This window comes from Equus caballus, chromosome 8, assembly GCF_041296265.1.
Source record: "Equus caballus isolate H_3958 breed thoroughbred chromosome 8, TB-T2T, whole genome shotgun sequence".
Classification (NCBI taxonomy): domain Eukaryota; kingdom Metazoa; phylum Chordata; class Mammalia; order Perissodactyla; family Equidae; genus Equus; species Equus caballus.
Genome location: NC_091691.1, coordinates 84110893 through 84136640, shown reverse-complemented (window position 1 = coordinate 84136640; position 25748 = coordinate 84110893). Strand labels below are relative to the sequence as shown.

Below are 25748 nucleotides of genomic sequence, written 5' to 3'. Positions count from 1 at the left end.
CTTCCAGGCACTACTTAACAGCCGTAGTGGAATATCACATCTCTCTGTCAGTGATGTGTGCAGTTTAATGTGTCGGCGCGGTGTTCCATAGCCGTGTGTATTTACTCTCTGCTGCTGCTGGGAAAAACCTTTTTATTGTCATCGTCCTTGTGGCACAAGACAACACATCCATTCTCTAAACAATCTCCACGTTTTATAATTTTCCTGAGACACTGGAATTAGGATTAGAAAAGATGAACAAATCCAAACTCAACCATCACCTTCTCAAGCTCTAAAAAGTCATCCCCTCCCTGGTTGCATTTGCTTGTTGACAGGATTGATGTGGGTCCTGCAGCTTTGAGAAGTAAAAGCTGCGCCTGTGATTGGCCCTAAGATCCTCACCCTGGTGAAACCACTAGGGTTTCTAAGAAGTGTCACCCCAAAGACCCAAGAACCCAAATTCTGGAGAATGAACTCCTAAAGCTACCTGCTTCCTTCCTTCCATCAGATAAGACCTGTAGCTGATGATTGTTCCCAATTCGGCTTAATAGCTGCACATTAGAATTTAAATTATTGTCCTGCAGAGACCCTTAATAACCTGGGAAATTATTAAACCGAGAGAGAAATTTCCTCTTAAAAATTATGTTCTGTTTTTCTAAACTGTAAGTGACAGCTGGTATTGTGAGAAGCAAGGAAAAGCAATTCCCCAAGTTCAAGGACGTTTCGCCAAATGACTTTTAAAAATTGGACTTCTGTGCAGCTTAGAGCTGTGATTTTTAAATACAGCTTTCCACAAAACAAGATGTCCAAAGGGAGCTTTTGCAATTTGGTGTTTGGGGGTTTTTTTGAGCACGGTCCCTGTAATAAAAGCTATGTGAAGCATTTCTACGTATGTTCTAGTTGTTAGCAGCTTTGAAAGAATGAGATGAATTAGTTGCCAACTGTGAAAGGCTTTTACAATGCTCAGTGGCTCACCCAAAGGGCCGTGTCTAATTTAGCTCACAGGTGCACTGCTGAAAACCAGGGCTCGTTGCTTCTGTCTGAATAGCCAGTCTGAATAGCAACATGGCCTGTTTTTTTGCCGTGTTCCAGGCAGACACTGCTGAATCAGAACATTAACCCTTTAGCTTCCCTTTTCTGAGCCTCAGAAAACAGTGCTCATAGGAGTGGAGACCCATGGGACTAGGTTGCCATCAAGTCTGACTCTCAGGGTTGGTTTTGCGGGGGATGCTCAGACTGGTTTCTTTGCTGCCAGGCCCATCACTGAGCAGGTCACCTGCTGGCTGAGGGGAATACAGCAATCACAGCCTGGCTCAGATAGGACTAGAGTCAGGGGCAAGAGAGGAGGCAAGACCCGGGCCTGGAATCTGGCAGGTCCAGACACGTGAGTGGGGTAGCCCCATGGACCCTGTGCCCGGCCATCAAAGGCCTGTCACTAGATTTCATGGGTGAGACTGAGTAGACGGCCACTGAATTGGAGCAAGTGCCCATAGCCAACAGCCGAGAGAGACAGGGGCAGAGCTGGTCCCTGGTGTGGCAAGGAGAATTCCAGAAAGGCCAGAGGCCGTTCACACTCTGGGCGTCAGAGAAGTTTGCCTTCTTCCAGACCTGGCAGAGGTTAAGAGTGAGACGGGGAGGCGGGCAGGGTGACAGAGGATGGCTCTTCTCTACTGCAGAAGGTGATGGCAAGCTTGCCCTTCCCGACCGTGCAAGACAGGAGGATTTTCCGTTCTCTTTGCATCCTGATTCCTTAGCCACTCTCCTAATTGCTCCTGCTGGGGAGACAGAAGCAAAATGACTCCTGTGTGCCTGGGATTCTATCAGGAATGCCTGTGGCACTTCGCCGAACCAGAGTGGGAAGCTCAGGAGCTATTTTGCTGTTTTGGTTTGGAAGTCCCCCGCCCCCAATGGTTTAATGGATAGAGGTTAGGAAAAGCATCGAAGGGTTAGACCACGGGTGACACATGTAAACGTGTCCAAGCCAATGGTTAATAGTCAGCAACTCAGGAGTGTTTCCCTAGGTCTAAAGCCAACCCAGAAAATCTTCAGTCCTGGATCAGAAAACTGACTGTATGGAAATGGGAAATCACATATCTGGAGTTTGGCTTTGAACTGAGCAAATGCCATCTCAAACTTTCTCATGGATGACCTTGGGTACCCCAACCCATGCCCATTCCACCTCCCACTGTAAGAGTTTCCACTATGAATGAAGAATGAGAAGCAGACCTAAGCCCAAATCAGAGCATTTCTGGGCAGAGAGTTCATGGGACGAGGGACAGGTCTCAGAGCCATTCATGGAGCAGCACCAGAGGGGGCGGTCAGGCAAGCAGAGGACATCATTTCTGGAGCCGCAAAGGGCTTGCATTGTCTGGGGCGGCACACCCATGAGCCACAACTTCCCTGGACGGCTATGTCAGAGGCCCCCCCTCCCCATTATCATCCCAAAGAGCTGGATGCAAGTCTGAAAGCCTGTCGGGCTCCACAGAAAGAGGCCTCTGCTGATGAAAACAAGGAGGAACTTGTGTGTTTATGCAGGAAGGGAAATGAGGATGTGGCTGTCACTACCCCTCCCCTGAATAGATTGTCAGTCCTTTCTGAGGGGCTCCGTGTAAATTCTGCCTTTGTTCTCTCTTCCTATAGGTGTAGGGATGAAGTTAACTGACGTTGGCATAGCAACACTGGCTAAAGGGTGAGTAGGAAACAAATCACGTGCATTTTATCATTCAACTCTGGGCTCCAAATATCTTCCAGGCAGATGCCGTTAGGCTGATGCTGGCAAAGCAGATTTCTTGTCCTAACTGGGCATGACAAATGTTCCTGGGATGAATTCAATTCACTTCTCTCACTTACATAAAATATTTACGGACTTTGTTCTCGCAGGGAAGCACATTTATTTCCCAACTTTGAAACAAACAAGAACTCTGCAAACACATTTCAAGATTAATTACTAGCGGGAGTGTCATGGGGGGAGAAATGCCAGCATTATTGGGATTTCTTGTAACTATGAATGTTCCATTTTTCTACATTTAATATCTTCACTCTTACAAGCTTCTTTAAATATGTACTGTATATATCTTTTGCAATCCAGTGCAGTGAATTCAATTTGCATATTTTTAATGTATTTTTTCCCAAAAAAAGTACTTTAGGCTACTCCCAGACTTCCATGGTGATGATTCCAGGAGCAAATGGCTATGGAAGATTTGCGATTAGTTACTCTGGTCGTTGTCAATGGTTTTGTTTTCCTAATTTAGCATGGGATGTTGCTTTGCTCCGTGTAGGGTATGTCCAGATGGCACTATAACGTTTACCGGGGTATCTCTTTAACGCACTGTCCCTTCTCACTGCTTTGCTTGACCACCACTGGGGAGAAAGCAGGCTATTTGTAGGTCTTCATGAAAATAAAATTCTGGGTTGGGACCACCATTGCATTTGCCCACTGCTGCTGTTCCCAGGTACTGAAACCATTTATAGTGAAGAGGAAATAGTGGATCAGTGCCTTTTAAGAGGGATGGCTTATGTTTTAAAATGGAGGTTTTGTTATTGTTCAGATATGGTAAGGCCAAGAGATCAGGAGACGACTGCCATTGAAAAGATGGTTTGTTATGCACAGTTGCCAAGAGGAGGAGGCACTCCAGAACAGTGGGGAGCACCTGGTCAGTCAGGAGGCAGAAGGAGTGAGGGGAAAATGTGGTCAAGAGCCTTTCTTGTGGTTTCTGTGGGAAGCAATGCATGAGGCACGGTAAGCGAGCTCAAAATTGCCTAGTTTAAACCTTTTCAGCAGGCTCCAGAGTGTATGGATTGTCCCTAGTTGTCTGGTACCTGCCCTGGGGTGATTGGGGCAGTGGATAGTGGCCCGGGGTGTGAGACCCCAGTAGAGGCGGTGGTGGGAGTAGGTTCTGGATTGGTTAGTTCACCTATTAAAGGTATTCTAGAAGGCCAGGCATTTCCCACCTCTAGGAATTGGCTGTCTCAGGGAGGGGCAGTCCCTCCGGGGTCAGCAAGGCCCCAGACGTCAAAGCATCAGAAATACAGCAAAAGAATGGCATGATTAGTACAGCTTCCTGTCCTATGGCTGGGAACAGCTTATTTACATGGGCTTTCTGCTTATTTGAGACCATCAGCATCAGCAATGCTTTAACAAGCGTACTAATTTTCAACCTTAATGAAGGATGGAGAAAAGTAGAGGGAGTTGAAAAAAGTAGAAAGGGGACCACTCTTTCTTTTAACCTCCAGTTTATAAGTCTGATTCGCAAAGTTCTCGACGACTGCATGAAGTTTCTGATTTGGTTTTAGAACTAAGATGAAATTTGGATATTCTCCTTCTCAAAAACGCTCAGGATAATAAAATTTTGTGCTGACCGGACCCCTAAATGTTGTATGAGTCAGGGAATTCGGTCACGGCCTTGGGCGTGTGAAGAGAGCATGTCAGGAGGGCATACGATGTAGCGGGGAGAAAGGGGGTTTTAGAGAGATTTGGGTTCAAATCTTGGTCCTGCCATTTCTGATTCTCCTGGTGTATCCTCGCTTCTTGTTGTCATAGGAATTGGGCTGGCCCATGTGATGAAGAGGGTGACCCTGCATCCTGGTTTGCCCAGAACAGTACCATTTCATGCCTGCTGTCCTGTTATCCCACCTAGTTCGACATTTGTCCTGGGCATGTTTCCTCATTTAGAAGATAAATTACATCGTGCCCCTATTTTTGAAGGAATTTCTCTGAATCCCAAAGGAATTTCCCAAGTAAAGCTTTTCTTTACAGACTCCACGTTCTCTGTGGGACATTGCAAATTCAGGCATCAGCCAGACCTGGTTCGAAGGCTGGGTTTTTGTCTTACCAGCTATGTGGGCCCATGATTTTAAGTTCTCGAAGCCACTGATCTACAGAATGGGGACACAGGGGTCATCTTGAGGATTCCCTGAGTTCATCTACATCCAGTTCCTGAAGCTGACCATGCGCTTGACAAAAATTGGTTTCCTTTCTCCCTCATGCCTCAGCCTGACACCAGAGTAGGCAAATTTCACACAGTTCTTTAGAACAACTTTCTATCAAAACAAAACAGAAACCTGCCCAAGAAGTTTCAAAAGCTAAGACAAGCTTAAGAGTGTCCTTATTTAAGACATCGTTTAAAAGCATCTTAACAGCTTCCAGGAACCCAGACCACATTTTTCTCCTAATCTAAAAAGAAATCCAATCCCTTGGTTTTGTTCTCAGCTTTAATGTGGCTTATCTGGCCTGGGACAGCTGCCCAAGACCCATTAGAAGAGCTGATGGCTGGAGACCAGTGCGAAATGTTGTCTATAAAGTGTTGCTCACTTGCTGCCTTCCTCCGAGGAGGGTGGGGGAGGACGGAGTGGGAGAGAGGGGAATTCCGGTGTGTGAGAGCTTTGGAAGGCATATCAGGTCACTTTGTCCACTGTTCCTTGGATTTTTTTTCTTTGAACTTTTCTTTAAGCTTTTCCTTTTAAGCCACAATTTTTTTTTTTTCAAAAAGAAAACAAAACATTTCTTAGAAGCCCAGTTTAAAAAATTGATGAAAGGGGGACCTCTGATCAGAGTGTCAGGGCTGGTTAGGAGATCTCTTTGGAGGCAGCTGGAACCCCTCTGCTCTGGAGGGAAAACCAGCAGCCTTGTCCACCCTTCTCACGTCCCAAGTGAGGAGCAGAGGTGGGGGGAGGGGACCCCAGCTCTCAGGCCTGCGCTGCGCCACATAAGGTGCCCGAGGACAAGGGGCAGGTCCTCAACATTTGGAGGCAAGAGGCGATTGAAGAAACTCTCCAGGGAAAGCTGAAACTGCAAAATGGAGCTCAAACAGTGGGAGAGACTTGGAAAGGGTTCCAATTCAAAGGCAGCTTGCAGACAGGCAGAGAAAAGTCCAGGTGCCAAGCAATCACAAGGAGAGGAGGAAAAGGTTGGGGAGCGATGCAGATGGCAGAGGGCTTTGGGAGAGGGGGAGAGAAGATCGATGGCTAAGCATCATTAAGCGCATTCTCTTTATTCTTAACAAGCACCCCCTGTTCACCCCTGCTGGGAAAGGAGAGCTGTGCCTTCTGAAGCCTGGGGAGTGGATGCAGCCCGGAGAAGCTGTGCTCCGTGTAGGCAGCCTTACCCATGGTCTTTCAAAGGCATGAGAAAGAATGTAAGGAGTGGAGGGGAGAAACAAAGAGGAGGCAAATCTGACTTACTTTAATAACAATTAATAACAATTAATAATAACAATACTCTGTATTGTTTAAAACAGAAAGAAAAAAATCTCCCATGTGTAGGGCCCCCTGTTCTTTGGCCAGCAGTGGTCAGGATCTTTTGTGAAAGGGGAACCATTGGGTCATTTAAAGGAAATATTCTCTATGTCTCAATCTGCACCGTATATTTGGCTGCTGGCACTCCAGTGAATGCAACCTGTCTTATTCTCTTTTCTGATACAAACTGGACTCTTGCACAGGTTTCTGATTTGAAATTGCTCAGCCTTTTAGAGTTCTCTGAACGGGAGAAGGAAAAATGCCTGATTTTATCGCTGGAGATTTGGAAGTTTTACCAAACCAAACCAAAACCAGTGGAAACCAACACGTGCAGGGGAGCGAGTCATAGTGGGTCCTGCAAACACCCACCCCTTCCAAGCCGGCAGTTGAGTTTCTGAGGAGACAGCAGATTGCAATTTAGCCACCAGAGGGCACTAAAGCCAATACTTTTGCCCTTTATTTTCTCCCAGAAAAGCCCATTTCATGTTGCTGGATTGAAGTAGAACAAAGAAAAGTACCTGAGCAGATTTCTTCCCAGTCAGTAAACATTGAATCAAAATAGGAATGATATAAATAGCCACAAAAGATGGCCACCAGCTAGCATCGCCTTTCTAAAGAAAGATGAGGCGTAAGCATGCATGGCGTGCGTTAGGCGGCCCTGACATGGAAACCAAATTCAGGAGACCCTGGACAGAATCACCAAGGGCTTATTCCCTGCAAAGGGACAAATGTGAGGTGATAAAGACCCAAATACCAGGGCAGATGCTTGGGGAGGACCATTGCCTCAAGAAAGCAGGCTCTCCTGGCTTCCCTGTGCCCAGCTCAGTCCTGCAAGCCATAAACAAGAGGAAAGATCAAAATAAAGACCTGCCTTCGGGTCTTCCAGAAAAAAGGCTCTGCCCTCAGCGCCAAGAGCAGCCCAGTTTGGAGCCCCTGTGTGCCCATGAGCAGGTGCAGGGGCTAAAGCCACCCGGGATGCTGAAGCCAGCCACGAGCCCACCGTACTTGGAGAGGAAGGGCAGAAATGAACTTGTGGATGGAAAGAAATGGGATCTAATATTCAAGAAACACACCCCTAGAATAGGCTTGTGTGTGTATGTGTGTGTGTGGTGTGAATGTGTGTGGTATGTGTGTGGGGAGGGTGTGGGGGGGTGTTTGTGATATGTGTGTATGGTGTGAATGTGTGTGGTATGTGTGTGGGGAAGGGTGTGGTGTGGGGAGGTGGTATGTCTATGTGTGTCTGTGGTGTGTGTGTGGGGTGGTATATATGTGTGTGAGTGTGTGTGGTATGTGTAGGGGGGTGGCATGTGTATGTGTGTGTGTGTGGTGTGTGTGTGGGGTGATATGTGTATGTGTGTGGTGACTCTAGGCAGGCTATTTAATGCAATGCATGAGCCTGCCGGGAGGGGAGGAAACAAAGAGACTTTGGAGCAGAATTTCCTGATGTCCTTGAAGTGCTTCTCACAGCAGGGCCCGGGCCACTGTAGAATCCAGACAGTCTAGCTGACTCACCGACACCAGGCTTTGAAGGACCAGTCTCACAGACCTAAGGGACTGAGAAAAGCACTTTTAGATCCCAAATTATCTACTTTCCCACACTGCCACCATTGTCACCTACCCTGGATGGCAGCCCACATCCCATTTTAATCTGATCGAGCCATTATGTAGTTCAGCTGGTTGGCCAGTGGCTGATTTATTTGGCCAGTCTTTGCCGTCAAGGAGGTCTAGAGGCCGTGAAGGGAACACTCACCATCGTCACAATTTTGGCAAGGCTCACACTATTAGCAATGCTCTTGGTGTGTGTTCAGAGTCTCCTGGGTCCAGGACTCAGCCAGGACACACCCCCTGGAATAGCATGGCAGTCTCCTGGCCTCTGCCTAAAAGTCTTGCAAATGACAGTTCTGTTGAAGTGACTAGAGTTGGGAGCCATGGAGCTCCTCCCCTTCCCCAACGCTACTTGCTAGTTATCCCCCTGCCCATTCTATCCCCAGGACCTGAGGGACTCACAGCCAGGCTCCTAGTCATTGGTCATCCAGCTCCAGAGATAAGTCTGAAAAGAAAGAACATCTGGAAAGGTTGATGGACTCGAGATCACCCCCTGCAGGAAAACCTGGTAGACGGCAGAAGGGAGATGAAAGAAGAGAAAGAAGTCATGGCCAAGAGAGTCAGGAGTCACAGAGAGCCTGAGAGGAGAGGACTGAGTGAAGACCAGAATTTTCCAGAAAAAAGATATCAGTGCCTTCAGGAAGGTCTAAGCAAAATGCAGTGAGGGGACCAGGATACAGGGATGGAAGACGGAATGTTCTGCTAGGATGCCGTCAACTCAACAAATTTATCAATAGAAGACGAGAAAATGTCTAGAAGGTAGCCAGAAAACGGAAGGGGTGAGTGTATATGTGTGTGTGGGGGGGGGGGGGGGGGAGTGTGTGTGTGTGTGAGCTAGAGTGCCTGTTTGAAGCCAAAGAGAAGGAGCCTGTGGAGAGGCAAAGAATGAGGGATAACTGTGGAGTGATGCTCCAAAAGGGTGGAAGCACCTCTCTGAGGATTTCAGGGCCTGTCACATGAGGAAGGCCCCAGAGTCAGTGCTGTCCAATCCTGAACACGCTGGAATGGAGAGGGTGGCCTCTCCCCACCCTCACCCCGCCCCTGACATCAGACCAGATGCTCTTCTGAGTGGTAAAATCTAGGGAGAACGCTGATGCTCTGCTCTCGCCTTAACTGCCTGGCCCTGTGGCCCTTTAGGGCCTTTTTACTCTGCAGGTAAAATGAGAGTGGGCCTTTGGAATCAGAGCTCTGGGGCTCTAGGACAATGGATGAATCTCGGAGTGCCTATTTTATGGGGGTCTTGTCCCCAGTATTCCTTCCTTGGCTCTCTCTGTCCCCAGCTTCAGCTTCAGATGTTAGGGAAAGGACCGTGTGCTTCCTGCACATCCAAGGGACTGCGCTCATGGCCTGGAGCGTGGACTCGTAGATGACTGGCTCTCCTTCATCTCTCCAGGGCCCTCCCTTCTCTTCTCAGAGCTCACATAACAGAGACCCTCCTGGTTTTGAGGTGCCTTCAGAAGCAACAAGAGCAGGAGCCTTGCAAGCGTGCAGGGCTTCTAAAACGCCCTTGCCAGCAGGACCAGAGAATCAGAGTTGTGGGTGTGCTCTGCCCTCCTCTCTTTATACCTCTAGCATTCTGCTTTTTTCCAGCCTGGGCGGATGTCAGGGAAGAAAGTGCCAGGGCTGGTTTCCATGGAGGCAGCCGGGGCTGTTGCTTACACCCAAGGGAGAGGCTGGCGATAAAGGCAGAGAGTGGGCAGGGAGAGCCGGGGGCCGTAAGCCAAGAGGAGCTGGATTTGGTTCTAAGGGAGATGGAGCCATTTGAGCGGCTGTGTGACTATGACCTGACTCACACTCAGGATGGCCGTGGGAGACTGCCAGGACAAGGCGGGAGCAAGGACGACCACCAGGAGGCTACCACAATAGGCTGGGTGAGGGGTGGTGGTGGCTGGTCAGGGGTTCCCATGTTTGTGGGGGTGGGGTGCTAAAGTCACCTGTCCAAAAGGAGGAGGTCAGCTTGGAGACAACCTCAGAACACAACTTCTCTAGAAAACATAGATTCAGTTACGTTACAACATCCCCACCCCAAAGAGCTCAGTGGCTTTTACAGAAGCATTTTTTAAAGTGATTATGTGAAAGCAAGATTTCCATTGTCAGATAATTTGGAGAAACATAGATTGACTAAGTGTAGGAGGTTTCTTTAGTGTGAGACGTCAGAGGGTCTTTACAGAGCTGACATGTATTTCAGATGCCCACCGGGGCAAGGAAAAAGATTATATAGTATTTCTCACAGTACTTAGACCACAGAATTATTTTTTTTTTCACAGCACCTTGTGGGAGTTTTGCTCCTTTGAACATATTTTGGGAAACACTGACCCACAGGAAAAATTACATAGCATGGCTTACGAAGCCTTGCACAATTGTCCTCTAGCTTCGTCTCTCCTCAGAATGCCTGCTCTTGCTCAGAACATCCTCTGAACCTTTGCCCATGCTGTTCCCTCTGCCAGATAAACCCGGAGCTGTCTCTCCTCTGTGAAACCTCCTTAGAACCCACCAGGCATTTAGAAAAATTACATCCCCTGGTTTCCCATCGCTCTTTATCACAGCATGATGTAATTACATGTTGATGTGCCTGTCCTCCCTACAAGATGGCCAGCTTCTGGAAAAGAGCCACGTACTCTAGTAATCTTTTTTAGTCCCTTTATAATGTCTGCCATACAGCTGGTGCCCAATGAATGAAGAAATGAATGAACAGACATGAAGAAATGGAGGGTATTGATGGAAATGCAGGTATTACTGGATGGTTCCATAGTGGGAGGCTCCCCAGAGCCTCTTCTTTTACACATAGGTGACAGTCTGTTTTACCTGTTCATAAATCCAGCCCTGGATTTATTTTACACACAAACACACACGTACTTACACACTCACCGCTCCCCCCCCCCAATCTAGGGGTTTATTTCAATTCCTCACCCTCATCCTCAACCTGAATTCTGTGTCCTTGTAACCATTCCCTATACATTAAAATTTTCTTCAGAAAGAATAGCAAACTAAAACTTCTATTATAAATAGCTTCTGGCTTGTTTCTAAAAGGATTACCCAAGTGTGGAAATTCTCTATAGGTTTTTCTTGTCTCACCTAGTTTTCTCTAAGAGAGCCCTTTATGAAGCTAGTCAAGAACCTTGGTTTCTTCAGCACAGCCAGAGGTGGAAGTCTCTGCAGCTTCGCTGCACTCCCTCCCCTCTCCAGGTGTGTTTGGAAGCAAGAAATTGCACAGAGAAGCTGTGATAAGCTGAGAGAGAAGCTGGCTATGCTGTCAATTGGTGATTTTTGTAAGAATCTGAAAGACCGTAACGTCCATCATCAAGAAGAGAAGAAAGAGGAATAGTTTTTAAGCAAGAAACCAGCCTAGCATAGTTTCCAACACATAGTTAGTATTGGATAAATCTTTGTTGAGTGAGGGCAGGATTATGGAAATAGAGAGCTTCCTAGCTCCTCCCAAAGTGGCATGTTACAGAGTGATTTTATGATGTTGCATGACACAAATTTCAAAAGTGGAAGATACACCTGTGTTCCAGTTTAAGTATGAAGATGTTTCCAAAGTCAAATAGGGATGATTTGGGATCATTCACGCTGTACTCTGTCTGCTTGCTACTCCAAGAGGGACCCCTGGACCAGTGGCATCAGCATCGGCTCAAAGCTTGTTGGTCATGCAGAACCTCAGACCATACCCCTCACCTTCTGAATCCAAACCAGCATTTTAACAAGATCCCTGGATAATTGATATGCTCCCGTCCGAGGGGAAGATATTGAAGAAAATACTCCATTGGATGATGTTCAGTGGAATAAATGTGGTGTTCCACTTCTGGAGACAGTGAGAGAGGATGGATAGATTAACATGAAGCAATGGGCTAGAAAATTATACTAATTTGAGGTTAAGGATAAAAAGATCCAGTTAGTAAAATTCCACAGAGCTAAGGTTTCTAAAGACGGAAATGCATGAAAAACTTCTCAAGTGCAGGCTTCTTTATTCTATTCTGTTAAGTTCCCAGGGCTGCCAGAACAGATTACCACAAATGAGGTGGCTTAAAAACAACAGAAATTTACTCTTTCGCAGTTCTGGAAACTAGAAGTCCAAAATCAAGGTGTCGGTAGGGTCGGTTCCTTCTGGAGGCACTGAGGGAGAATGTATTCCATGCCCCTCTCCTCGCTTCCGGAGGTAGCCGGCGCTCCTGGGCTTGTAGATGCGGCACCCCAACCTCTGCCTCCGTCCTCACACCTTCTCCCCATGTGTATGTATCTTCTCCTCTTCTTACAAAGACACAGGCCATATTGGATTAAGGGTCCACTGTAACCCAATATAACCTCATCTTAACTAATTACATCTGCAATGACACTATTTACAAATAAGTCCACAGTCTGAGGTTCTGGGAAGGACATGACTTTTGGGGGGACACTATTCAACCCAGTATATGAGAGCTTGGTATGAGCGAACTCATGGCCCTTGAAAAATTCTGGATTAATTGAGGATGTTGCCCTATTTTCCTTCTAGGCAACAGCAATGGCTGTGAATTTGAGAGAACAAGAGATCAAATAGATGCCCAGCATCCCTGGCTGAGACAGAAGCCAGATTGAGAAAGGAGAAAGATTTTTAATTCTGTAGATACTAGGTAACAAAACAAGTCTACACCTGAGATAGCCAGGGGAGGGAAGCTCCATATTCCCTGAGAGGCCAAGTTGAGGGTCCAAAATTAGACAGAGAGAGGAAGAGAAGTTCAGAAGTGTGATACGGAGACTGCCTGGGCCAAGATGAGCTAGCTATGGTGTCCATTCATTTGTTCCCTCATCCTTTATCGAAAAGCCTCTCCTGGCCAGTGTTCTAGGCATAGAATAGCATCCCGGGAGAGATGGAAGTCCGTGCAGAGAAGACATGCAGGCACACCCCAAATTCCACCAAGCGGCTCTGGTCCCCACAAAGACACAGGGAAGAGATTGGCGAGGTTTCTTCTCGTGGTGTGGAGAGGGTCAGGAAGGGCTCCCCAGAAGCCCTTGAGCCGAGCTGAAGGGGGCTGGGGTCTGAGAAAGGGGCTCCCGGATTGTGCAAAGCTCCCTTCACTCTAGGTCTCACCATGCCCAGGCACGGCCTTCTCTAGTGACACCCAGCTCCTGTCTCTGCTGCGAGACTCTGGCTTTCTGTGAGGACCCTAAAGAAAGAAGGACGTGGAGGAAAAGAGGGAGCCAGATTCCTGGGAACCTCCCAGGAGCTACTCCAGACGGCTCCCCCTGCTGGCTGCCCAGAAGTCCTGCTCGTTTGTCCAAACTCAGCCTTTTCCCTTCTAGAGGGCGGGAACCATCACATCAGGGCTCACTTGTTACCCAGCATTACATACTTAAGAACTGACAAGCAAATATTTCTGGGAGGTCGCAGTGTGAATTAGAGTTTTTCCTCTGCAGAGACTAAATGTCATTCGAATGTGTAAAAGCCTCAAGGCAGCCTGAGACAGACGACCGTGGCTTGTTTCCCATGTGCTTAACCAGAGAGGCTGCCCCTGCCCGTGACCTTCCGACTTTGTCTGAGACACTCAGGAGTCTGAGTGAGACAAGCGAGGCCTCCCTCCAGTAGAAGGACGGGATTAGGTTTTCCACCATGTCTGACAAACACGGGCCCAGGCGGCCTTGCATCCTGCTAGGGAGTGCTTGGGCATCCAGGAGACGCTGACATTTCAGCCTTTCTCTTGGTCTCCTATGGGAGAAGATAGAGATGTAAAGATGACGTGGTTGGCAGCAGAATTTTTCTACCCTGCTAGATTCAACTCCTGTCTTAGGCTGACTTTTCTTCAACAAAGGAGGTTGGCTTTTAGCAACAGAGTCATTTTTCACAAGAAAATGGACTGTGGGCTCCAGGGGGCAGAGCCGATCCCTCACAGGAAGGAGGAGGGAGCAGCTGGATTCGTAACAAACAAGCTGCTTGCGGATGCTTTGGCTCCAGAGATGAAAGAAACCTTTCACGCCCTTCTTGAACAGCTTAAATCCCAGCTTGGATTTCACAGGGAAGACTGCAAAGTCCCAACCCATTCATTCCAAGTTTGTTGACCCGAATGGTGTCTACTAGCAAATGAAGGAAGGCCAATTTCTTGAATCCTATTAGCTATAGATTCAGCATCATGCCAGCATCGCACACTTCTTTTTGCCAATTTCTATTTGGCCCTGTTCATCAGACATGGCCAGAACTCTCTCATATGCAGTGGGGCCAGTTTTATGGGCATGCACCCCACAGAGCCGCCTGCTCAGAAGGGCCCTGGGCTTATTCAATGCATGTTTTGCTGTTGTTGTCTTGAAAGTCTTAATGATTTTTGGACAGGAGCCCTTGTTTCTGTTTTGCACTGGGCCCTGCATATTATGTTGACAGTCCTGTACGCAAGGTGCACCCCCTGCCCCTTCCTTTTACCTGGAAAATCCCGTATCCTTCAATCTCAGCTTCAATATCCCTTCCACAGGAAGCCTCTGTCAGTTGCACCAGTTATAGTATTGATAATTGCAATAATAACATGGCCAACGTTATTGAATGTCATGCACTGCATGTCGTGCACTGACCTAGGTGGTTTGTATGGATTTTCTCCTTCCGTCCTCTCAGCAACCCTTTGACCAGCTTTCTTGGTGGATCTTGTTCATCTGCAGGTGGGTGGGGAGACTTGTCTGTTCAAGGCCACTAACCTACCGTGTTTGGGATGTGAAAACACAGTTGTTTACAGTTTGAACATGAAATGTCCCAACTAAAAGGAACAGCCCAGAGCTTCTCCCAGGCTGGTCAGCCTGGGCCCTCCTAGAGCCTACCAGAGACAAAGGCCCAGATCCCTCCTCTTGGGGAGAAGACGAGTGTCACAGGCGAGAGCTCTCCTGTAGGAAGAAGACTCAGAGGGCTGTGTCCTAATCTTGTTCTGGCACCAACTCTCTTTGTTATCCTGGGCTGGTCCCACAACCACTCAGCCTAAATTCCTTTAACTGTAAATTGAAGGATCTAAACTAATTTCTTCCTGCCCCAAAGTTCTAGAATTCTTTCCCAGAATCTCTGGGTGGGACAGGGTGGCTGTTGGATGACCAAGACATCTTCTAATTTTTATCAAGATGGTCCAGCACTAGTCACTATGACTAAAAGGAAAGGGGCAATAACCTGCTGGTGTATGGGAGCTGGAAGCACCTAGAACACTCATATAATCACAGGCCTTTGATCTTCACTGTGCAAGCCCATGGGTCTTTGCCTTAATTCCACAGGGTTTGTTTTTTCTATCAATAGTTGTGTCAACCATTTGGCCATCCTTGCCCAAAGTGTAGTAAATATATTTTCCATGCACCGTGAGTTTCCCCTTTTAAAACTGGTGAAGTAGGGGCTGGCCCTGTGGCTGAGTGATTAAGCTCACACGCTCCACTTTGGCAGCCTGGGTTTCGCCAGTTCAGATCCTAGGTGCAGACCTACGCACTGCTTTTTTGGCTTTTTTGTTTTTCTTTTTCTCCCCAAAACCCCCCAGTGCGTAGTTGTATATTCTTTGTTGTGGGTCCTTCTAGCTGTGGCATGTGGGATGCTGCCTCAGCGTGGCTTGATGAGCAGTGCCATGTCCGCATCCAGGATTCGAACCAACGAAACACTGGGCCACTTGCAGCGGAAAGTGCGAACTTAACCACTCGGCCATGGGGCCAGCCCCTACACACTGCTTATCAAGCCATGCTGTGGTGGCTTCCCACATAGCAGAATTAGAATGACCTACAACTAGAATATACAACTATGTACTGGGGCTTTGGGGAGAAAAACAAAAAAAGAGGAAGATTGGCAACAGATCTTAGCTCAGGGCCAAACTTCCTCACCCAAAAGTAAATAAATGAATAAAGCATAAAAAAATTTTTTAAAAACTGGTGACATGTCCTGTTTAAAAAAATTGTGTTTCGGGCTGGCCCCGTGGCCGAGTGGTTAAGCTCTCGCGCTCCGCTGCAGGCGGCCCAGTGTTTCGTTGTTCGAATCCTGGGCGCGGACATGGCACTGCTCATCAAACCACGCTGAGGCAGCGTCCCACATACCACAACTAGAAGGACCCACAATGAAGAATATAATGCTATGTACTGGGGGGGGCTTTGGGGAGAAAAAGGAAAAAAAAATAAAATCTTTAAAAAAAAAAATTGTGTTTCCTTCTACCCAAACGCACAGGTACAAAGGATTTAAAGGTAACTGCTCCATGACTTTCATCGATCAGTTTAAGGCACTGCACCAATGCAACAAGTATTGTAAAATGCTGGGGCTGAAGTCGCTTCAAAACAACAACCAGAGACAGAAGAAGCCAAGCGTCGGGAAAAGCAAAATGCAGCCCAACTCCACCACAGGGAAGAAGACAGCACCCGGGACCCCAGCTCAAAGGAAAACCTAACGCCCCGTGTGAACTGACGGCCGCCGGCTAGCAGCACGCAGTCTTGTGGCTGGAACTCTGCAAACCGCCAGGAGAGACGACGTGGCCTGCAGAGAGAGGTGTGACGGTCCTGTGCCCAGCTGTCTGTGCTCCAAGCCGCTTCTAAACCAGTCACCTGCTGTCTTCTCTGAAGTGATTGCAGAGCGGGACTTGTGACCAGACTTGCGGAGAGACTGAATCCACTGTCGGTCTCTAAGACAGTCCGTGTTGCTGTACACCTTTAGCGTTTTTACTGACCTCGCCTTATGTGTCTGCTGGTGTATTTGCGCGTGGTTGTGTTGCCAAGGACTTGGTGCTGAGCAGTGTCTGTCCGCAGCCTCAGGATCTCTAGACACATCCAATTGCCATAGAAACAGAAAACATGAATTCCTTCATCGGGTCAAGTTGTCGCACTAGTGTCGAATATGCTATTGTGGCTGGAGGTGGCTTCCGAAACGTAAGGCTATTGCCCATCCTTATTTACACATCCAGTTATAATGTTCTGTGTAATTAAATTCATATTTAAACAAAAAGTGTAAGATGCATATATTAGCACAGGCACTTGTTCTTTAGAATTTGTGCCCTATTTCACATTCCCCCAGGGTTACTAATTTTCTAATAAGTTTACTGGAGCACAAAATATTTGCGTCTGCGTTTTCCCCCATTCTTATATCACTATTTCGGTTTCATCAACTTTTTTAGAGCTTTGCGCTTTAAACCCAGGCTCCCTAAACCAGGGTTGACTCATGCTGGGTTACACAGGAAGATGCACGCATGTCCTGGCTGGGGCACAGCAGCTCACAGGGGTCCCGGCCCCTCCCACGCATTCCACGGGAGTCTCCTTAGGCTCAGAACCTCCTTCTCCACCAGCTTGGGTCCCGCCCAGCTGTAGAGCAGAATGGCAGCAGGCGTTCACATCAGGCAAGAGGAAACGAGGTAAGGACAGCTCAGGGACTGTTTTACGCAGCACCCAAACTGTGAAAGAATGTTTCACGCCCCACCAGTTTCTTGTTGTTATTGTCTGATTAATAGGCTATTTTTCAGAGCCGTTTTAGGTTTGCAGAAAAATGAGTGGAAAGTTGGAGCATTACCCTGTGCCCCCTTCCCCCACTCCATCGTTTCCCCTTTTATTACCGTCTTGCATTAGTGTGATACATTTGTTACAATTGATGAGCCAATATCGATACATTATGATTAATTAAAGCCCACAGTTTACGTGGTGGTTCATGCTTTGTGCTGCACATTCTCTGAGTTTTGACACCCATAGAATGACATGTATCCACCACTACAGTATCATACAGAATCATTTCACTGCCCTAAAAATCTGCTCTGCTCCACCCGCACATCCCTCCTCACCCCACGCCCCAACTCTTGGTAGCCGCTGATCATTTTACTGTCTCCATAGTTTCGCTTTTTCCAGGATGTCACATAGTTGGAATCCTACAGTATGTGGCCTTTTCAGATAGTTGCTTTTTTTTAAAGATGATTTCAGTGCCCCTCTGACCAGATCTGGGAGAATTGTTAGGCCTGCTCTGAGCAGCGCCATCAATGCCTCTCAAACTGAAAGTGCACATGAATCACTTGGGATCTTGTGAAAATACACTGACTCTGTAGGTCTAGGGTGGGGCCTAAGATCCTGCATTTCCAAGGGACCTCCATGCTGGCCAGGGACCACGCTTAGAGGGGGGTTTAGACCACGGGCAGCAGGGTGCTGAAATGCTCACAGGAGTGACTGGACGCTCCTAGAGTTCAAATAACCATCCGCTGGAGGAAGCACCCAGCTGGTGCTGGATTCCGGTATGTGAAGCGGCAGCTCGGTGACAGGACAGAAAGCCTGCCCGTGAGGCGCCCGCCGCGGGCAGCGCTGACAGGACAGGACGATGCGCGCAGCCTTTCAGGGGCCGTGGGCTTCAAGGGAAGACTCCTGGCTGCCTCTGCTTGAAAATACTCTTCTCCTCGGGCACAGGGTTTTGATAAAAAAGAGAACATCGATGAGATTTTTGTTTTGAAAAGAGATTTGAAAGGGAAAACACTTCAGCTAGTCACATCTCATCTTTTCAGAAAATCTGCCGTCTCCAGCCTTTCTTCTGAAGCAATTCCCCTGGCTACAGATTATAAAATGCTTATTTTTCTACGAGGCAGCCTGTAGCCTGCTTTCCCCATAGCGATCCCACAGATGTATTTAGCAGTGGAGTTCTAGAAAGTCCCACAATAGCAAAAGATGCAGGGCACATTTTGATTGGAATTAGCAAATATGTGTGTATGTATATATATATATATATATATAATCAGAGTGGGTGTGACCAGAGCCCTTTCAATAGACCAGGGTACTTTCTTTGGTAATAATTTATAATTATAAAAATAATATCAACAAAAGTGTTAACAAATAAAAAAATGATAGAAAGGTACAAAATGCAAAGTCAAAGTGCATGATGACTCCACCCCTCTAGCTGGCCTTGAATTCCGACCTGGAGAGACAGTTGAACGGAAAGGATTTTCCGCTCCCAGATTTTGCATTTTGCGGTCAGCCCACGGGGCGCCTTGCTTGGAGAGAGCTGTCCCTTCTCCCTTCACAGATGCTGTGATTTTTTTTTCCCAAAGTGCTCTTACTGTTTATTGTAATTGGATTCTTCCACTTAAAAACATCTGGAGGACAGGGGACAGGAGGGGCACCCGCAGTGGGATTTGTCCCAGCCAGGGCTCCCAGGAACGGCCTTGGTGAGGCTGTGTGGCCATCTGTCCAGCCACCCGAACCCTGACCCTCTGTTCTGAGATGAATTGCGGTTTTCCTTGCACAGTCAAACAGGGTGAGTGTGCAGTGGGCTCTCCTACACCACAGGTGTTGTTCTGGGGCCTCTGAAATGCCCACATTCATTGCCGTGGTTTTAGCTCAGTCGGCAACATGTCCCATTTCTGTTGATTTTACCATGTGTCTCTGTAAGTGTGCGGTGTTAGATTTATAATCAGGTCAACCCAGACAACCCAGACAGGGAGCTAGGACAGCCTGGTGGGCCGAGCTGGGGATTTTGTACCTGATGCCTGCAGGGTGGCCATATACATGTAAGAGTCTCTGTTTCCTAAAGGGCTCAACAGTGGAGGGAGCTCTGTGACAAGCAGATGACAAAAATAAATGAATGTCTCATTAAAATGGGCTTGTGTTTTCAACAGCAGGTTTATCGCCATAAGAATGGCAGAAAGATGATGACTTCTTGCCAATGGGCATCATGTTCTAGAGAGGTCTAGTTTTGGATGTGTGGCTGGCTGGCTTGTGTTAATATTTCATGGTTTCGTGATGTACCAGTGCCTCCGCAGCCGTGCTTCTGATAAGCCTCATAATAGCAGAGGGTTTCAATAGATCTAGATTAAAAAGAATGGCAAAAGAAGTAACAATTACTTTCTAATTATGAAGTGCTCCCTTTTCCAAATATACATAGCATTTTGTGCGTGTGTTGGGCATGTGTTCAACTGGATGCGGACGGGAGGAGCTGGCCACAGGCGACTCTGGCTCGTTCCCTTGTGTGTGATCTGCTCCGCTGGACCATGTGTCTGAAAGGGAACAGACTGACATTTCTCCCCCATTTAGATCTGCAGATGCCACTTGGGCTTAAATAGTTTAAAAAAATCAAAGAGACACAAAAACATCTTCTGCCTCCCAGCATTGGATATATTTTCCAACTCTGCTGTAGCAGCCCTGAAATCCTCTGAGATCCTGCTTGTTCTGAAATCATTTTGTAAAGGTTGAACGGCAAAATGGATGCCAGTTTCATCTGTGTGGTTATGTGAGCACAGACTTCAACTTTATGATGCGATGAACAAATATTTACAAATACTAATGGTACCACTAGATCAAGAATTTAATTCTGTTTCTCATGAGAGGCCCAAATGGTTCCAGATAGAAATCGTCACAGAGGCTTTTTTCAAAAATCACATGTTCTTGATGGATATGATCAAGAAAAGCCAGTCTGTAAGCTTCCATTTTAGGGCCCAGATGTATGAGAAGGAATTCTAACAGGATGTCTCACCTCCATCTCCTTCTTCCTCCCATCTCCTCTTTCTCTAGCCACATCTACGTGGGATGATAAGGTAGTGGCTACTTTCCTCGGTGTCTGTATTGGATTCCTGGGGCTGTCATAACAAAGTACTGCAAACTTGGTGGCTTAAACAGTGGAAATGTATTGTCTCACGGTTCTGGAGGCTGGAGTCCTAGGTCAAGATGTCGGCACGCCATGCTCCCTATAGGCTCTAAGGAATCATCTGTCCCAGGCCTCTCTCCTAGCTTCTAGTAGCTCCTTGACCCCTGGCAGCATAGCTCCAACCATCATGTGGTGTTCTCTTGGTGTGTGTCTGTGTCCCAATTTCCACTTTTTATGAAGACAAGTCATATCGGATTAGGGACCACCCTAATGACCTCATTTTTACTTGCTTAAGACTCTGTCTCCAAATAAGGTCGCATTCTGAGGTCCTGGGGGTTAGGACTTCAACACAGGACTTTTGGGGGAGACAATTCAACCCACACAGTGCCCTGCTCTTCCCACATCCACTTCCAGGTGGTTTGTTCAGGCTTGAAGTCCAGGCCAGAAGAGAGAAAGACTGTGTGTGCGCTGGTCCTTCAGTGACTCCTTCTGGCCTCATGGTGGGAACCTGACCCACAGACTGTTCCCCAGTTCTCTTGGAGCCTATCCACACCTCCAGCCCCTGCCCTTCTCCAAGATCATCATTTGGGTGCCTCAGTTCCCTCTCCTATAGTTTTAGAGAAATCTCTCCATTTTCAAAACCTGGAAAGGTGGGCATTGTCATCTGTAGCCAGAGCTGCCGCCGAATCCCAGGACCCAGGGCAATGACTGTGCTGCCTTCTCCCTGCCCCGGCCCTCCCACGGTGTGCCCCCCACATCCTAACCAGGCAAACTGTCCTCGGTGCCCTCTGACTGACAACTGATTTCAAGTCCTCTCCCCGCCTTGCGGTTCTCATCCCTGTCCCTCCCAGATGCTCCTGCGCTCACACCAGCTCCTACCGTGCTATGGGGTCGACATTTATTTTCTTAAGCGTTCATCTCCCCCATTAGAATGGAAGCTCTGTGAGGACAGACCTCTTCATCTCTTTTGTTTACTGATGTATCCCTAACACCAAGAAGTGCCCGCTTAATAGCAGATGCTTACTATTTGTTGAATCAGTCATCATGTTCCCCCCGTCCCAATGCCCGAACATGGTCCACGTTTCACAGCAGATACTTGTCTCAGACCATGATTGGGATTGTAGCTGTTTTCTAGTTTCTCTGTGTATCAGATATACTTCCATACTGTTCATTCTTTTTGTTCATTTCAGCAAATTTCGGGATGAGGATTAGAGAAAACCCACTCTTTCCCCGTTATTTTATTTTTTATTCTTTGTTTATTGTGGTAACAGTGGTTTATAAGATTATATAAGTTTCTGGTGTACATCGTTATATATTTCGATTTATGTGTAGATTACAACATGTTCACCACCCAAAGACTAATTACAATCCATCCCCACACACATATGCCTAGTCATCCCCTTCCCCTTTCTCCCTCCCCCCTTCGCCTATGGTAACCACCAATCCAGTCTCTGTTGCTATGTGTTTGTTTGTCGTCGTTTTTGTTTTTTTTTTTAAAGATTTTATTTTTTCCTTTTTCTCCCCAACGCCCCCCGGTACATAGTTGTATATTCTTCGTTGTGGGTTCTTCTAGTTGTGGCATGTGAGACGCTGCCTCAGCGTGGTCTGATGAGCAGTGCCATGTCCGCGCCCAGGATTTGAACCAACGAAACACTGGGCCGCCTGCAGCGGAGCGCGCGAACCTAACCACTCGGCCACAGGGCCAGCCCCTTGTTTGTCGTTGTTTTTATCTTTTACTTATGAGTGAGATCATACGGTATTTGGCTTTCTCCCTCTGACTTATTTCACTCAGCATAATGCCCTCAAGGTCCATCCATGTTGTCACAAGTGGCTGGATTTCATCATTTCTTATGGCTGAGTAGCATTCCATTGTGTATATATACCATATCTTCTTTATCTATTTGTCCCTTGATGGGCACCTACGTTGCTTCCAAGGCTTGGCTATTGTGAATAATGCTGCAATGAACATAGGGGTGCACATATCTTTACGCATTCATGTTTTCATGTTCTTTGGATAAATAACCCAGCAGTGGAATAGCTGGATCATATGGTAGTTCTATTCTTAATTTTTTTAGGAATCTCCATACTGTTTTCCCTAGTTTGCATTCCCACCAGCAGTGTATGAGAGTTCCCTTCGCTCCATATCCTCGCTAACACTTGTTGTTTCCTGTCTTGTTAGTTATAGCCATTCTGATGGGAGTGAGGTGATATCTCATTGTAGTTTTTATTCGCATTTCTCTGATAGTTAGTGATGTTGAGCATCTTTTCATGTGCCTGTTGGCTATCTATCTGATAAGGAGTTAATATCCCCTTTATTTTAAAATGGAAGCCCTGTGCTAACTCACATGGGCTGCCCTCCTCTGACTTGAGTGCACTGAAGTCACCTCCCCTCTCATCGCTCAAGCCACTCTTCCAGCTCTGGCTGATTCTTTCCAGGGAAGCACTAGGTCCAGTCCTTGTCCCCACCCTGGTCCTGTTATCTCCTCCCACAGCCTCTTCCAGTCTTTACTCTCCCGGACCCTTTTCTGGTAGCCCCATTAGGAACTGGCGAAACCCCAAACTTACTCCCTTCTCCCTCTTTACCCATTGATTCCAGAATGACTAGGGAGCCCAGGACAGAAAGGTGGGATTAATCTGGGCAAGGCCACCTCCTTGCTTAATTCCAGGGGCTGCTATTCACAGAGGAGAAATGGGAATGCTGCCCCCTTGAGTTGAGCAGCAGGCCTGCTGTGAACTTTAGAATTGTCACACCCAAGCATATCTGTACACCGAGGACTCCCAAATGAGTATCTCTCTGAATTCCAGACCCGTCTATCCAACAGCCTATTTACCATGTCCATCTGAATTTCCAGTAGGAGTCTCGCCTAGTCTGTCCAACATCAAGCTCTGGACTTTCTCCCAGATCTGCTGCTCCCAGCCTTCCTCTTCTCAGACAATGGCAGCGCATCCCTCCGGCTAATCAAGCTCCACCACTGGCAGTTCTTGTCTCTTCTCTTTCTCTCATGCCGCACATCTAGTCCATTGTAAATCCTATTCCTCTTCCTTTAAATTTATCCAGAATCACCTCTACCCCTATCTCTTTTGACCAAGACACCATCATCACCCATCTAGTCTCTTAACTTGTCACCTTAGTTCCATCCTTGCCCCCACTTCAGGCTGCCTGCAGCAGAGCAGACAGAGCCATCCTGTTAAAACCAAATTCATCAGGTTCTGCTTGTCTTCTTAGAACCCCCCATGACTCCCACAGATTCCCGTCAGCCTCGGAGTAAAGGCCAAACTCATTACAAAGGCAGCGAGACCCTACACTATCTCCCAAATACCTCTTCCCTCATCTCTCTACTTGTTCACTCAGATCCAACAGCACTGGTCTTGTTATTCTAGGAATGCTTCTGCCTCAGGGCTTTTGCACCTTCTGTTCCCTCTGTCTAGAGTGTTCCTCTCCAGGTATCCACCACCCTCTTCAGGTCTCTGCTCAAAAGTCACCTTCTCAGGGAGTCCTTCCCTGACCACCCAAGTTAAAATTGCAAGCCTTCTCCCTGGTTCCCCTCATCCCCCTTCTGGGCTTATAGCCTTTATCACCATGTGACATAATGTACATTTTGCCATTTTAAAATTGTCTGTCTCCCCTACACTAGAACATAGGTTTCCCAAGAACAGGATTTTTTTTCTAGTTTATTCACTGCTGCATCCCAATACCTAGAAGATGCCTGGCACATAGAAGACCATGTGATAAACATTTGTTCAGGGGCCGGCCCAGTGCCTCAGCGGTTAAGTTCACACATTCCACTTCGGTGGCCCGGGGTTCACCAGTTCGGATGCCAGGTGCGGACATGGCACCACTTGTCAAGCCATGCTGTGGTAGGCGTCCCACATAGAAAGTAGAGGAAGATGGGCATGGATGTTAACTCTGGGCCAGTCTTCCTCAGCAAAAAGAGGAGGATTGGCAGCAGATGTTAGCTCAGGGCTAATCGTCCTCAAACAAAACAAAACAAAACATTTGTTCACTGAACGAGTATCCCAGAGCCATCCATGCTGGTGCTCTCCTCTGGTGGAGAGGTCGGGCATCCTTACGTCTGTCAATCTGATATGACTACACTCTCTAGCTTCCATTGATGCCTTGGTGTGAGACTATTATACCTGAGAACCTTCCAGGTTCTACAGCAGGAGGGTGAACAGTGAGGCATCTAGTCTCTGGACCAAACAGACTGGGGCTCTAGTCTCCCTTCTAACACTGACCAGCTGTGTGGGCCAGGAGAGTGACTTAACCTCTGAACCCCAACTTCCTCATCTGATAAATGACTATAACCACCTACCTTCCAAGGATGTGAAAATTAATTTATGCGTAAAAAATAACTGACCTAGAGCAGCATTCAATAAATATGAATCATGATTATAACTACTAAGCTTTTATATATTTTTTAGCTTGGGAAACCCATTTATTTATAAATACCTAAATCTCATTCGTCATAGAGGGATGAGTTTCATAAGTCATTTTACTATTCACTAGGGGAAAATAGTAGAAGAAAATATCACCTAAAAATGACCTACTACTATAAATGAACTGTATTTTTCCGTATTGTGGATATTAAGAAAAGAGGAGACTGAGAAGAAATCGTGTCCTACAGTGAATTTATGTAATGTATTTTTTTCAGGGTTCAGTTTTCAAACGTCATTTCACATTGTTTTATGGGTTCTATGCTATTCAGCCCTTTTTTAACCTCTGCCCCAGTCTCTCAAGGTGGCTCAGTAACCCGAGTTTTAGTAATTTTGCTGTACGTCTCTTAAAAACTCTCACTTTGGGGCATCAAGGACCCCTCGCTGCCTGAAGATGGCCCAGGAATTGCCAGCAAGTCCATCTGCATTATCTTCATGCTGTTTTTAGATTAAGCGCAGCTTTGATCAATAGCCCGTCCAGCTCCCAGTTCCTCTTTCATCTTCTTTCTTTCTGAACGAGGTGAATTTTGAGCAGGGCATAAAAGGAGGGAATGGATCAGCAGAGAGAAGAAAGGAAGGTCGCCCCATGGGGAGACTCTCCAGAGCCAAGGTCCAGAAGCAAGCAGAGAAGAGCATCCTTGGGGGACAACAAGCCAATTTGCTTGGAAGCACAGGGGGTATTCCATTGAGAAATGAAAATGAAGGAGCAGGCTGGGGGCAAGATCAAGGCAGGGCCTTTGCTGATTGGCCAGGGATCCAGGCTTCGTAAGGTACCAGAATAGCCCGCCCTGGTGCTCTAGTGGTTAAGATTCGGCACTCTTACCACCTCGGCCCAGGTTCATTCCCTGGTCAGGGAACCACACCACCCGTCTGTCAGTTGTCGTACTATGGTGGCTGCGTGTTGCTTTGATGCTGAAAGCTCTGCCACTAGTATTTCAAATACCAGCAGGGTCCCCCATGATGGACAGGTGTTAGCAGAGCTTCCAGACTAAGA

The 25748-nt window shown here is 47.2% G+C and overlaps 1 protein-coding gene across 3 annotated transcripts in view; it reads left to right on the top strand.

The window, feature by feature from the left end:
- Window positions 1-16720, top strand: part of ALPK2 (alpha kinase 2) — a 117546-nt gene extending 100826 nt beyond the window's left edge. For all 3 annotated transcript variants that reach the window (XM_023647881.2, XM_001489132.6, XM_014727820.3), the window contains 2 exons: window positions 2620-2668; window positions 15953-16720. In XM_023647881.2, coding sequence (XP_023503649.2) covers window positions 2620-2641 — 22 coding nt within the window. In that variant the 3' untranslated portion in view covers window positions 2642-2668; window positions 15953-16720. The remainder of the gene's footprint in view (window positions 1-2619; window positions 2669-15952) is intronic.
- Window positions 16721-25748: the final 9028 nt, after the last annotated feature.